Source organism: Eulemur rufifrons, chromosome 26 (genome assembly GCF_041146395.1).
Source record: "Eulemur rufifrons isolate Redbay chromosome 26, OSU_ERuf_1, whole genome shotgun sequence".
Classification (NCBI taxonomy): Eukaryota; Metazoa; Chordata; class Mammalia; order Primates; family Lemuridae; genus Eulemur; species Eulemur rufifrons.
Window position 1 is genome coordinate 365,074 of NC_091008.1, and position 13,783 is coordinate 378,856.

The window sequence follows — 13,783 nt, forward strand, 5'->3', positions numbered from 1 at the left end:
AGCGTTCAATTATTTGCCGCCCGTCTCGGCGCGCGTCTTCCGCAGACTTTGTGACCCCCCGCGAGTGCACACCGCGGGGCACAGGCGGGCGCGGAGTCTGAGGGGCCGCGCGGGCGGCCCTCAGCGCGGCGCCGACCGGCGAGGCCGTCTGAGGGAGGCTCCCGCGGCGGCCGGGCCGGGGCGCTCCGCGTCGGAAGGGCGGCGGGCAGAACGCCCCGCCGCGGGGTGTCAGTCCTGGGTGGCGAGGGTCGAAACCCGGCGCGGACGCAGGCCGGACGCGCGCCGCCGGCCGGGTTCGCGGCCCGGGTCTGCCCGGCTCCGGGCTCCGCGCCCGGGCGCTCCGCGCCGCCGAGTCCAGGCCAATCAGCGCGGCGCCCGGCCCGCGCCCCCGCGGCGGCGACGGCGGCGGCCGCTCCGGGCCGAGCCCGAGCCGGGCCGAGGAGGGGCTGAGCCGCGGGGGATCCTGGAATCGCAGGGAGGTGGGGATTGTGGGAGGAAAACTCCACTTCCTCCGGCCCCGCCGGCGGCTCCCCTCCGCCCCGGCACCCCGACTTCGATGCGCCGCCGCCGCCGCCGGGGCGCAGAGCGTCGGCGCTGAGCGAGGCGGCGGCGCGGCCGGGAACATGCTGGGCATGTACGTGCCGGACAGGTTCTCCCTCAAGTCCTCCCGGGTGCAGGACGGGATGGGGCTCTACACGGCCCGCGGCGTCAGAAAGGTGGGTGACCCGGCGGCCCTGCCCCGGCGCCTCCCGGAGCGGCCGCCGCGGGCTTCGCGGGTCGCCCCTGTCCGGCCCGGCGGCGTCCGGCGGGGGCCGAGGCCGGGGCGGCCCTCGCCCGCCGTCCCTCCGAGGGCCGCGCCACGTAGGTGTCGCCGGCGCGTCGCGCTCCCGGCCGGCGCGGGCAGGACGTCGCTCCTCGCTGGCGCAGGAAGTGAGCGCGAGGGAGCCTCCCTCTTCCGCGGTGACGGCTGCGGGCGGCGTCCCTGCGCCGGGAGGCACCGTGGCGGGGTCCTCGCCGCCGCCTTTTCCCGTGGGCCGAGTCGGCGCGGCGACAACCCCCGGCTCTCCGTGTGGGGGTGGGGAGAGCAGCCGGGGGGCAGCTCAACACGGGCTCGGAATTCGCCCAGACACCCGCTTTCCTCCCTTCTAGAATGTACGGGCCTTCTGGGAGGTGCCAGCTAGATCGTCTTTGCATCCCTGTATCTTCTTTCTCTGCTTTTCTGGATTTTTTTCTGGCATCGGATTGCTCTCTCCTTCCAGAACGTTAGTTCAAGGCCCGTTATCAGAGCAAGCACGTTGCTGTTTCCATCTAGGAATGGCCTGGAAAGGTTGCATGTGGAGAGCAAAGGCCTGGAAGAAGAGGTTGCAGGAACATTCTGAAGCTTTGCAGTTGAAGTTGATAACCCCATAACTAGTGTCGTCGTGGTTTCACGGGACTCGTGAACTCCGGAGCCGCGAAGGCCGCGGAGAAACCATTAAATGAGCAGATACTTTGTGCCAGGGCCCATCTCGGAAGTTTCCCTCTCCTGGTAGCTTCTCCGGCATAAGCCTCCCCTGAGATCAGTTTTAATCCTCATGTAGGGATGAAAAAGCAGAAATTCTGTAAAGTTGTATCTTCTGCTGAGTTAAACTCCAAACTTAAGTCTCACTAAAGTTCTAAGTCACATTCTTTCCAGAACACTTGTTGACTCTTAAGGAACAATGGGCATTATAAACCTCCAGCCCTGCCGTTTTCCTAGTCTCTCCCTCCCCCCCATCCCCTTTGTTAGCAGGTATTTTGTAAAGTGGAGGTTGGGCAAGAGCAGGCTTGTCCAGGTGAGAGATGCTAACAGTTCAGAGAACGCCCGCGGAGACACCAGGTGTTCTTCATCCGAGCGTGACTCTCTTCCCGCTGCCTCTGACCTGCGCAGCAGGTGAAGGGGGCGCACGCTGCCCCCAAATCTCCAAAAACGGCTCCATTGACACCACGGTCCATAGCATACTTCTGGGCAAAACTGGAAAAAATACATCGCGTATTTACTTTTTCAGATGGAGTTTGGGAGAACGCTCCAATGTGGAAAATAGGAATTAGAGGTGTATTGAACAGAGGTTGCCAAATTCCACATTCTTCCAAAGCTAAATATAGCTGTCATCAAATGACTTCTGTACAGAGTTGAAATTCTTCTTTTAATTCATTCTCACAAGATGTGAAAAATTCCCAAATGGACTTTTCTTGAAGGTCTTTGGCTTCAATGTAATTAAAAAATTAAACACAGTTCTTAAAAATAATTTTTTTTTTTTTTTTGAGACAGTCTCACTCTGTTGCCCAGGCTAGAGTGAGTGCTGTGGCGTCAGCCTAGCTCACAGCAACCTCAAACTCCTGGGCTCAAGCGATCCTCCTGTCTCAACCTCCCGAGTAGCTGGGACTACAGGCATGCACCACCATGCCCGGCTAATTTTTTCTATATATATTTTAGCTGTCCATATAATTTCTTTCTATTTTTTTTTAGTAGAGATGGGGTCTCGCTCTTGCTCAGGCTGGTTTCGAACTCCTGAGCTCAAACGATCCGCCCACCTCGGCCTCCCAGAGTGCTAGGATTACAGGCATGAGCCACCGCGCCCGGCCTCTTAAAAATAATTTTGTTTAATGCATAGTAATATACCAAACAATCCTAACAAGGATTAGAATTATTGCACAATCCTTGTTTTTTGGGTTTTTTTTTTGCCTAATATTAGTATTTAGGTTTTTATAAACAACTAGCCAATGTACTTTCTTTTGATTCTTTTTTTTTATTAATTTCAATTTTTTTATTTATTTGGTTATTTGAAAGTATTTTATTTTGCTGCATGGACTGAATGGCTTCTAGAATCATCATATATTATTGCATCATCGTACTATTACAATAAGTAGATACTTAATCTTGTCCTGGCTGGTGTAATTTACTGATAAACTAGTGTAATTGGCCAAGAAAACGTATATAAAACACAGAGAGATTTTCATCCAGATCACATCTAGAATTCTTACCGGTATCTCAAAGTGAATATGCAGATGTTTGCAATAAATCTAAACTGTTATTGATATTAATTAGGATCCCAAGGTCATAGACAGGTTCCTTGATGCCAGAAATGACCTTAAAGCAAACTTCAGCTCCTTTGCCTTCCAGAGGCTGAGCACAAAGCTGAAGCTGAATCGTAGATTTTAGCCAAGTTATGAGGCTGCAGCTGAACAGCAATGCACCCCTTACCTGTCTGTGTCGAGTCAGTCTCTCAATTCTCGAGTATTTTCCAAGTCACCTTGTACTAGGCCTAACTCTGGCCGTAAATTAAGGGATCTGAGAAGAGAGAGTTAGCAGCAGCTATATTAAGGACCTTCCTTAAAAGTTTTCGTGTTCTTTATTCTCAACAAATTTTGGAATATACCACTTCAGAGACATGTGTTGGAAATTACAGATGTTTTGTCACATTTTTATAACGCATATGCTTGTATAGTACTCCTGTTTTAAAAAATCTATTACAATTCAAAACATCTGTCGATTTCAAACTCACGAGACTAATGCAGACCAAGTTTGGGGAATCTTGCTAGCAACTCCACCCCTATTACCTTCCCCACGTTGAGTTGGGGTGTCCTTGGCAACAGGACCCCCTTAATCCTTCTCTAGACTCACCCCTTTTTGTGTGCAGTTTCCTAGAGTGGGGTGTCCGCAGCAGGATCACTTAATTCCCCGGCTCGACCTTAATCCTACTGGATTTCTCTTGCAGGCCTATTGCTTCTAATTTTTTTATTTTTCATTATAAAATGTACACAGTGACAACATTAAGAAAAGTCAAAGGGAGTCTTGTGGAAAGCCCTTGAGTAGAAAAAGGAGGCCTGAGCTCATTCACACTTTTACACCTTGTGATTTGCTAATAATAAGAAAAAATAACAAAATTGTCACTTTTTGCGTGCCATTTGCCAGACTCTGTTCTAAGTGCTTGCTGTGTTACTTCACGAGCAGTTTCATGCTTCACTAAAGAGGTGGGATTTTAGGTTGCAAAGCGCTCTGCAGATTAAAACTAGTAATAGTTACTCAAAGCTAATACGTTAAGTATACATACAATAATAAGTCAAAGTTAAGCCAACACCTCACTACGTTGCATTTTTTTGTATCACAATCATTTTTTCCCTAGTTTATGTGAATAACCAGCGGGTGGTGGTTTCGACGTTTACGTTTGAACCTGCAAAGTGGAAAGGTAAAGCTTAAGGTTGCTTCAAACTCTCAGATTCTGTGATTTTGAGGAAGAGATTAAGGTGGGGAATAGACCACCACTCACCTCCATTCCCTTCCCATTTATTTTCAGCTGTAGGCTTTTCTTCCCTGACTTTTAATCATTTAATCATCCGTACGTGGCAGGCACGGTATTAGGCCCCGAGGATCTGCAGATGAGCAAAACAGGCAAGGTCTGTCTGCGAGGAGCTTGTTTTCTCGTGTGGGGAGACGGCCAGTAAACAAGCAGAAAAAGGAAGATTACCAGGATAGTTGAAGCCTGTGTTAGATTAAATGAAGGCAATAAAGAGGCTGAGACGTCAGAGAGTAAGTGAGGTGTGGCCACAGCGACCAGAGACTGAAGGAGCTGAGCCAGCCAGCAGAGTATGGGGGAAGAGGAGTTCAGGGGGCTTGGAGGGAGGTAGAGGAAATGGTCTGTGTGAGGTCTGAGGCCGGAGTCCACGGGAGGGGCGCCACAGCTGAAAGTCAAAGCACCCTCCCGGGTTTCAGCCCCAAATGTAAGGTTTTTTTGGGGTGGCCGGCAACAGAGAAAGAAAGATGAGCAGAGTGGAAAGGGGTAAGCAACGAGGCTTTATTGGGGCACTCCCGGACTAGGTTCACGGGCCCCGAGAGAGAGACCCGGGAAGTCGCATCGCCCAGAAGTTTTGAGTGGGGTTATTTATGTTTTTAGGGCTGGGGGTGGGGGTTTCTTTGGCAGGAAGATTTACGGTGGGGAGAGCAAGGTATTCCCCATCGCAGTTTTAGGGCTGGTATTGAGAAACAGGAGGGGCCGGTGGTATGTGTGACTCCAGACACCGAGACCCTTATTGGGGTGACCATCCAGGTGTGGCTGTTCTTATAAACCTTATAGTACCTTTTTACTATTTTTTTGTTTAGGCTATCTTTTAGGGCAATTAAAACTGAGACAAATTGTTACTTACTTTGGCTTTTACCATAGCGGGAGCTCTTCATTTCTTTGTTTTGAACTAAGTTTTTATCTGTCGAAGACCTTGATTTCACATTTCTCCTATCGCAGGTGTGCTGGCCATGGATTTCCTTGTTTGTCCTCCCACGGTGCTCCAGACGTGTGCGTGTTGTGTTTGGTGCTTGGCAGGCTGATGGGGAGGGACGCGGGCAGGGGTGGGCGGGAGGCTGGGGCTGGAGGGTTCTCGGTTGTGTTCCGGCCTCATTCTTACACAGGCTTTATCCGCCTGGGCCTGGGCGTTGGGCTTTCTCTGTGTTCCTGCTTCCCTTCCCCCTGGGAGCCAGGTGTTGCCCCCGTCAGTGGGTGGACTTCTGTGGGCGCTTCCCCAGGGGTAGGTAGGAGCCCTTTGGTGGCTGTGGTCTGAATGCCTAAATGGCTGTGGCCTGTGCTGTTGGCTGCCCCGCTCCCGGCAGGGTCTTCACTGGTCCTGGGCATGACGTGGTTGGCTCTTTCTTGCAGTGGCGAAAGGCTTTCTCCTGACATGAGAAAAAGGCCAGGATAAAAGCTGTGGGCTCTCAAGCCATTTTTCCAGCCGCTGCTGTTCCCTCCTGCTGGCACGGCTGAGGGGGTCCCTCTGTTCTGTCTGTTCCCCAGCCCCTCTCGCGTGGGGAGGTCCCTGGAAGAGCGCGCGCATGTGTGCCCGTGAGCTTCCCCTCCGGTCTCCGGCTGGCAGCATTTCCACACTTTCTTCCTGTTGTCTCACGCTCTGCCTTTAGCAAGTTGTTAAAATGTTAGATTTTCTGCCTGCCTGTGTGGTGGCTGGCAGCTCTTCCTTCTGCGACCTGGCACAGGTGAGCCCGTGCTCTCAAGAAAAGTCCTGATTTTGTAGTTTATTGGCCTTTCTCATGGTTAGGATGGGAGTGATGCTCTTTCCAGCTTCTTGGTGGAACCCGAACTTTTAGATACAGAGTTTTAAAATGAAATGGTATTTACTTGATATTCTTATTTTTTTATTATTTAACAAATTTTATGATTTAACACCAGTTTTGAAAGAAGTGTTTTAAAATCTCCCACTGTAGTTCTTGAATTTCTAATATTGTGCTGCAGGTTTCTCAGGGCTGTATCCTCTTCATAAAATATAGTTATCATCCCACAATGTTCTTTATCCTGTTTAGTGCATTTGGCCATTAATTTAACCTTATCTGTTATTGACACTATTGCCCTTTGTTTCTATTTGTTATCTCCTTGTCCAGCCACTTTAGTTCATTTTTAATCATTTTGTTTTAGCCTTTCACAATCATGTGTAGCTAGATTATGTTTTATAATGCGGTATTATAGTTTCCCTCATTTAATGGGAGAATTTTACTCCCTCATATTTAGTGTAATGACTGATATAATTGATTTTATTCCTGCCATCTTTTTTAATGCTCATTATTTATATTTTTGCAACTTATTTTTTATTTTTGCTGTCTGTTCAAGTTACTGTTTGTTCCTTTCTCCCCTCGTACTGCTTTGTTAGCTGTACTTTTTTTTTCATTATCAGCTGCACATGATTTTACCATTTGATAGCTAGAATTCAGGTGCTTCTCCCACAAAACACTTTTCCCCCCCACAAGTTTTTCCATTTTCCTATTACTTCCCTCTTCTCCTTTCTTCCTGCCTTTTCCCCCGACAAAACTTTTAGAATGCTTTTACCTTACTGCCTGCCTTCCCCAACAACTTCTCTCAGTTTTGATGAATGCTGCGTTATTTAATAGAATTTCTTTTAAAGGTATATCCTTGTTGTTTCAAGAGTTGCTATTTAGCTTACATGTTTCACATATCCAAGTTATTGTTACACATCAGCTGTGTGTGTATACACACCAGTTATGCATCTTGTATTTTCTTTTCGGTTCATTTGTTCAGAGACTTTTTGTGGTTCTTTTTCTCATTAAATCACATGGGTGGTGTTCTCTCTGCATGTGTGTGTACCATCAAATAGCTCTTTCCACCAGCTATCACGCTCCTATCCCAGGTGGGGAGAAAGAGGAAGTAGCCAAAGTATTGGTATTGGGTATACTTTTCAGCTGACTCGGCTTCATTTAAGAACTTTTGTGATAATTCCATACAATGATTTCTGCTTGCCGGTAGTTTGCGCTCCTCTCCTCTCCTCCAGGTGAGCGTGGTATTTTACCTGGAGACGCTAAGTACCCTTCACAAGGTCAGTGCTTTAGTACTCGGGAGAATGGACACGGAGGCAACTAGTCGGTGCCTCAGCATCCCTAGCAGGGAAAGAAGTTGGAAATTTTCCACACTGAACCTTTGAGAAACGTATTTAATACATTGTTGGAGGCTTAATTGTATCGCAAGAACACACACCGCAGTTTAACATTGAAACCTAATTATGTTCTAAGCCGGGACTCTAGACTCCTGTGAAGAGCCATCATTATTTCAAACATAAATGATGCAGCAGAAGATTGATTCCCTTTAATGTAATTTATTTCATCTATATTTATTACTTGCTAAACCATTTCAAAGTAAATATAGACATTATGACGATTTACCCCTCGATTCTTCCGGATTAGGACATTCTCCTAAATAGCCCTAATATCATTTTAACGCCAACAAAAATAATAGTAATTTCCTAATGTCTTCAAGTAACAGCCCATATTTAAATGACTCCAGTTGTTGCCAAAATGTTTTTATAGCTGTTTATTTTTGAACCAGGGTCTGATCAAGGACGACACGTTACATTTAGTTATGTCCATTCACCAGGTGCCTCCCGCTTTTTAATAGCAGTGACTTTCTGAACACATAAGGCCGGTTGTTGGTAGACTAGTTCACATCTGGATTTATCTGATTGTTTTCGCAGGGCTTTATTTCACTTATTTCCCTATCTTCTGTATTTCCTGCGGTCTGGAAGTTAGATATACGTATTTTTGGCAAGAACGGCTGACAGAGTGACGCTGGCTGACTTAGTGCTACGTTATCCCGGGGCCGTGTCTGTCTGCCCCGCTGTGCGTGATGCCAATGCTGGCTTGCGGTCCCCTTTTTGCCATACAGGTACTGTTCTTCCTGTGCGCTTAGCAAGCACTCTGTGAGCTGGTTCTGCCTGGGTATCTTTTTCACGATCGGCATATTACCCAGTGGTTTTGGCATCCATGGATAATACTTTCCCGGATCAGTGACCAGATTTCAAAACGGTGATTTGCTAAATCGAATATTTGCCCTTTGTTTATCAGTGAGCATCTCCCTGTGGAGAAGAGCTTGCCGTCACCCCCAGCTGCTGGCTGGTGATGCTGAGCTGTGGTTGCTACTGAAAAGGCCGGACAGAATGCCGCCTTCTCTTCACGAATTTCTATCATAAATTATGATCCTCTAATGATGGCCAATGAGGTGTTTTCTTAAATTTCCTTTTCTCTATCTGACAATCGCTATGGAATTTGTTAATGTGTTTCCAGTTAATTGCACTCCAGTTCTCTTTGATTCTCATATTATTCTAATTTGTCCTGTGGAAGCCCTTTCTAATGGAATTTAAGAGCTAGAAGAAATCTTAGAATTAACTACTTCAGATCCCTAAGTTTTATAGTTGGGGAAACGGAGGCTCAGAAGGTTTGTGCCATCATTTAAGGCTAGAACAGGGATTAGGATGCGAGTCTCTCGAAGCCCCAGCTAGTGTGTTTCCCACAGATCTAACAGAAACGCCTGCAGTCGATCTTGCTTTCACCCTCTTCCTAGTATGAAGCAAAATGAGAGAAAATGGCCCACATTATTGCAGTTGTACATTTTTTAATTAAAAATTACCGTCCAGTCTAGTGCATGACAGATAGAATGTGTTAATTATCTGCTTTCTTCAGAAACAGTTGAGTAAACAAAGAAGCACCATTCTGGGCTGGACCCTGGGTCAGTCTGAGAAGTGAGTTTGACTCAGACTATGTATGTGTTGAATTTGTCTTGAAGCTACGTTTTATTTGACCTGCACAGAGTTTTGAAAACTTGAAATTCACTGCCAATATGGGAAAGTAGTATTTTCACATGCAAATTTGAGTTGTCAGTCATTGCACCTATCTGGCAATGCTGGGCCTACATTGTGATGTAGCAACATTCAGTTAGAGTGAAGAAACTTTCTGGGTGGGCGTGTCCTTTCCAACTCACCTCCTGGCCACTCCCAAATGCATCATTTACATATTTGTTGTTGGTTGTGGGGTGTCTGGTGTTGTTTCCTCACTGCTGAGCTCAGCCTTGGAGGTTGCTTGAGACAGTTACAAGCAAAGAATTTTCAGACGGTTCTTGCAAAACAACCACAGAGCGAAGGGAATTCAGTAATGCAGGCACAAATGGAAAGCAAGAAAACGGAAGCGCTGGCAGTTTTGCTGCTGCTCGTGTGAGATCTTCAGCAGCTTTTTTTCGAAAAGTAAAACCAACAATGACAGGAAGTCAGCCAGATATGTTTGAAGTTTTCAAGATTATTTGAAATATACGGGTTTCCTTCCTATCGTTAATTATGAACCTCCCCATAGATGTTTAATATACTAATATACGTGCATGTAATTTATGATGAATCACACGAAAAACTTTCATACTGTAGCTTGAAAATGGTCAAATACTGACAACTTCATATGATTCCACTGAGAAAAAATAATTAACTACGGGGCAGGTTCTCCCAATTTTTTTTTTCATAAAAAAATAGCTGTGCTACCCAAGCAGGTTTGAAGCCCATTGAGGTAGAATAGGCTTATGCTTAAGTTAGAATCTCCATAGGATAATGGTTGGCAACCAAAGATAAAATTATAATCCCAACTTTTAGAAAATGCTATTTGTGTAATAGAGACAACAATGAGCAAAGAAAAGGTGGATGTACCTGGTGCTGGAATTCTTGGGGCAGTGAGAGTGGGTCTAGTCAGTATGAAATCTTCACCTAAAGCTGATCGTAAATTATATTTTAAATATCTGCATTGTTTCTTACCACAAGTATTATGGATAATTGAGAGTTTGCTATTTACATTTTTATAATCTTGCAGCACAGAAACTCAAGTGTATTTGATCAAATCATTCGGGTACACTCACTAATGTACTTTGAAGGAAATCTCATCAAAGCCAGAGAGCTAAATACACTTATGTTAATAAATTCACTCCCTCTATCTGTGTTTTTATGTCATTGTTTTTTGAACAGCTCGTTGGTAAATTCTAAAATTAATTTATTGGGCCAAAAGACTTACTTTTTTAAAAAACAAAGTAACTGAGTAGAGAATATGGGAGTACATTGTACAGAGTAAGGATAGTACTTTTTTGAGGAATACATACAATATTTTAATTTTATAAATGTGTTTCTGTGTGTATGTGTGAATGTGCTAGGCTGAGATGCAAAACGTATTTCTTACTAAGAGTTGAGGAATAAATTAAAAGCCACTATTTATTGTAACCTGGTGGTTTGAGTTTATGATAGTGACCATTCACTATTAATGGTGAAGGTTTAATGTCAGCGTTTTGATTCTTAGTTTGCGTTTTCCAAGCTTGAAGTCCTTTAATAATATTACTAGGCCTGCATCCAAGCAGGCCCCTGCATTCCCTGACCCCACTGCATTTATTTGGGTTCCCATTCCTTCCTCTTGAGTCCTTCGAATGCTGCTGAATTGATTGATTCAGTTTTTCTTTCCTCCAGATTTTTACTTCAAAGAGTAACTGACTGGCTTGGGTAGATCAGTTACTTGGAACGTGTGTGCTCAGATCATTGTTACCTTCTGCAGTAGCTGATAAAGGCCACGACTGTGTAGACGGAAAGTTGAACCGTTTCCATTAATAGCAAATCATCCAATGTATTACAAAAAAAAAAAAACAAAAAACACACACTTTACTTTTTTGGTCTGTTTTCTAGATTAGTTTTCACATCAGTTCACTGAGTTTCTTCCATGCGACAGTCAGGGTGCTGAGGTTGTGCACTGAGCAAGGCACGGCCCGGGGTACCACTGGATCGTGGTCAGTGGGAAGCTGGGAAGGTGCCACCAGGCTGCCGGGCTCTGAGCCATCGGTGCCAGCGTCAGGATTCGGGGCGGTGGCTCGGTACAGCGGCAGGTGCCTGGGCCTCCACTCGGAGTAGATCCTGTCCCTGATCATCTGGGTGACCGACCTCAAGCACGTCATTGAGCCTCTTTGAGCTTTGGTTTTCTCAGGTGGGGAGTGTGGCACAGAGTAGTGAAGTAAATATTAATTCCCCTCCCACATTCTTTCATTTCTTATGCAGCTTTTCTTAGCTACCCTCAAAGACTGGTCAGGCCCCATCTCGAGGAGAGGAATGATTACCTTTCAAAGAAACCGTCTTTGGGGTGTCGTGCTGTCTGGTGCTGTCTGAGACGTGTCACTGAGAGCCCACGTTAGCAGAGAGGATTGCCACGCAGAGCCGGCTCCCAGCTTCTCCTGAGTTTGCTCTCTGTGTTCACATTCCTAATGTTATTATGAATACTCGGCAGTCTCCCTGCTGCTTTGCTATGCCTGTGTTTAAGTTACTTGCAATTATAGTCTGAATTTGAAGAATCCTCTAGGTCTTTCCTGCCCTGAGGTTAACATTAGAGAAACAGTCTTTGCCAGCATTGATGACGTCTTAGGACCTCTTTTCTCCAGCCGTAAAATGGAGGGCCTGGCTTAGCTGTTTGTAATTTCTTTCAACTTTAAAATTTTATTATTCCCGGGAGTTGGGTTTTCTGTTGTTCATTAAGTAATTTATATTCCTTGAAACATCACATCAGTGGTTATTTTTTCCCTAACAATGTTCATCAGAAGTTCCCCTGCAGATTTTGTTGGGTGGTGTTTTTTGTTTTTTGTTTTTTGTTTTCCTACTGCATCTATGTGAAGGGGCGGATTCTAGGGAAACGTGGTCCTAGGCAGGTGTGGAGGCGGCTCACAAAGGCACGCGTGGGTCTGTGTCCTCTCTGCACACGTGTTTGCACAGTGCCTGGTTGGACAGACACGACTGGCCCCCTCTGTCTCTGCAGTCCCTGGTTCGGTGGCTGCAGAGAGAAAGCATGTTCCTGCCCTCGTGCGTGTCCTCGTGAGTCCCCAGCCACTCGTAGTTCACCCTCTCAGGGGCTATGCCCGGGGCTCCCCACACCCTGCTCCCAGATTCTGACTTGTACAAAGCCCAGGGTTCCGTGTCTGGAAGCAACAGCTGGCGATTGTCACGTAGGTGGGCCACAGAGCACACGCTTGGCGAAACCTCGGTCTAACGTGTGCCCGCTCGGCTGATGGAAAGATCGACGGGTGAATTTAAAGTTTATTTATGAACAGTCTCCCTCTGAGAATGGCAGGCCTTACTTCCCTCTCATTCACGATAGGGATGAATTTATAAATCTTATGGAAACCAGGTGATTCTCTGCCTGGTGGGCTTGTCTCTCAAGTCAAGCAAAACTCGGTGCTTTTTCAAGATCCCTTGACAGGCCGTGAAGAAGATTGAAACGTGAAGCTCACAGCGCAGTTCTTTGCCAGGAGTTGAAGGTTAAGCGATTTAACCCTTTTATGTGGGCTCCTATGTTGTAGATGCAGGGTCTGAGATTCAAGACAGATTAAGTTGGATTTTAAATATGTAAATATTTTGTGTTATGCAAATTGGTTAATATCATGGGGCATGAAGGTTTAGAGGGAAAAAAAATCCAGAAGAAAACAATGGTTTATTTTAGCAACTTGATTGTTGTACTAATCCTCTTTCAATATAATTCTTGCTACTCAGGGTGAAAAGTTTGGACCCTTTGCTGGAGAGAAGAGAATGCCTGAAGATTTGGATGAAAATATGGATTACAGGTTGATGTGGGAGGTGAGTGTGACTTACTTGTAATGTTAAAAGTATTCTTATATATTATTTAATGTACTTATAAGGCTACATGAATCAATATCGATTCCAGTTAAGCATTTAAGTTTTAAAATGTTTTAATTTTAAACATGAGTAACTTGAAAGTTTAGCATTTTTTTAGAAAAAAAGACTGTTGAAATACCTTACTAGACAATTCTTTTCGAACTGAAGTTTATAGTTCATCATTGAAAAATAAGTTTTTCATGTGTAAGGTGGTTTGGATTTCAAAACAGGCATGCATTCGATTTAGAATTTGATTTCTATAAATGAAATTATACTTTTCCTTTAATGTTTATTTCCGTATTTCCTTCTAATTGTATAGAAGTAATTTTGAGTTTCATGTTGGCACAAAAATCTCACCGTAAAATGTATCTTACCTTTAAAAGCATATAATTAAAGAACTGCGATACCGTAGACAGTCTTTTGCAATCTAAAGTTTCCCTTTTGCGGGAATCTGTATGCAAGTGTCTGTGTATTCTGAGAATTTTCAGCTTCGTCATGCCAATTACATTTGTTGCTGTTCTGTTCTAGCTATTAGAAGAAGGGTCTGAGGGATAGAAATAGGAAAGCGGAGGTGTAGAAACTGTTGAAACAAAAATCTGGAAAACTCAGCCTCAAGAATTATACAGTCATGTATTGCTTAACAAAAAGGATATGTTCTGAGAAATGCATTGTTAGGCAAGTTTGTCATTGTGTGAACATGATAGAGTGTATTGACACACCTGGATGGTCTAGCCTACCGCACACCTAGGCTGTGTGGTGTGGCCCAGTGCTCCTAGGTGTCCCTGTACTGTACACTGTGGGCATTTGTTGCACA

General features: G+C 45.4%; 1 protein-coding gene across 4 annotated transcripts in view; it reads left to right on the plus strand.

Moving 5' to 3' along the window:
* Nucleotides 1-506: 506 nt before the first annotated feature.
* PRDM5 (PR/SET domain 5) overlaps nucleotides 507-13,783 on the plus strand; it is an 80,070-nt gene continuing 66,793 nt past the window's right edge. For 3 of the 4 annotated variants that reach the window (XM_069459085.1, XM_069459086.1, XM_069459088.1), the window contains exons 1-2: nucleotides 507-716; nucleotides 12,847-12,930. In XM_069459085.1, the coding sequence (XP_069315186.1) occupies nucleotides 624-716; nucleotides 12,847-12,930 (177 nt within the window). In that variant the 5' untranslated portion in view covers nucleotides 507-623. The remainder of the gene's footprint in view (nucleotides 717-12,846; nucleotides 12,931-13,783) is intronic. The other variant, XM_069459087.1, reaches the window with a different exon arrangement.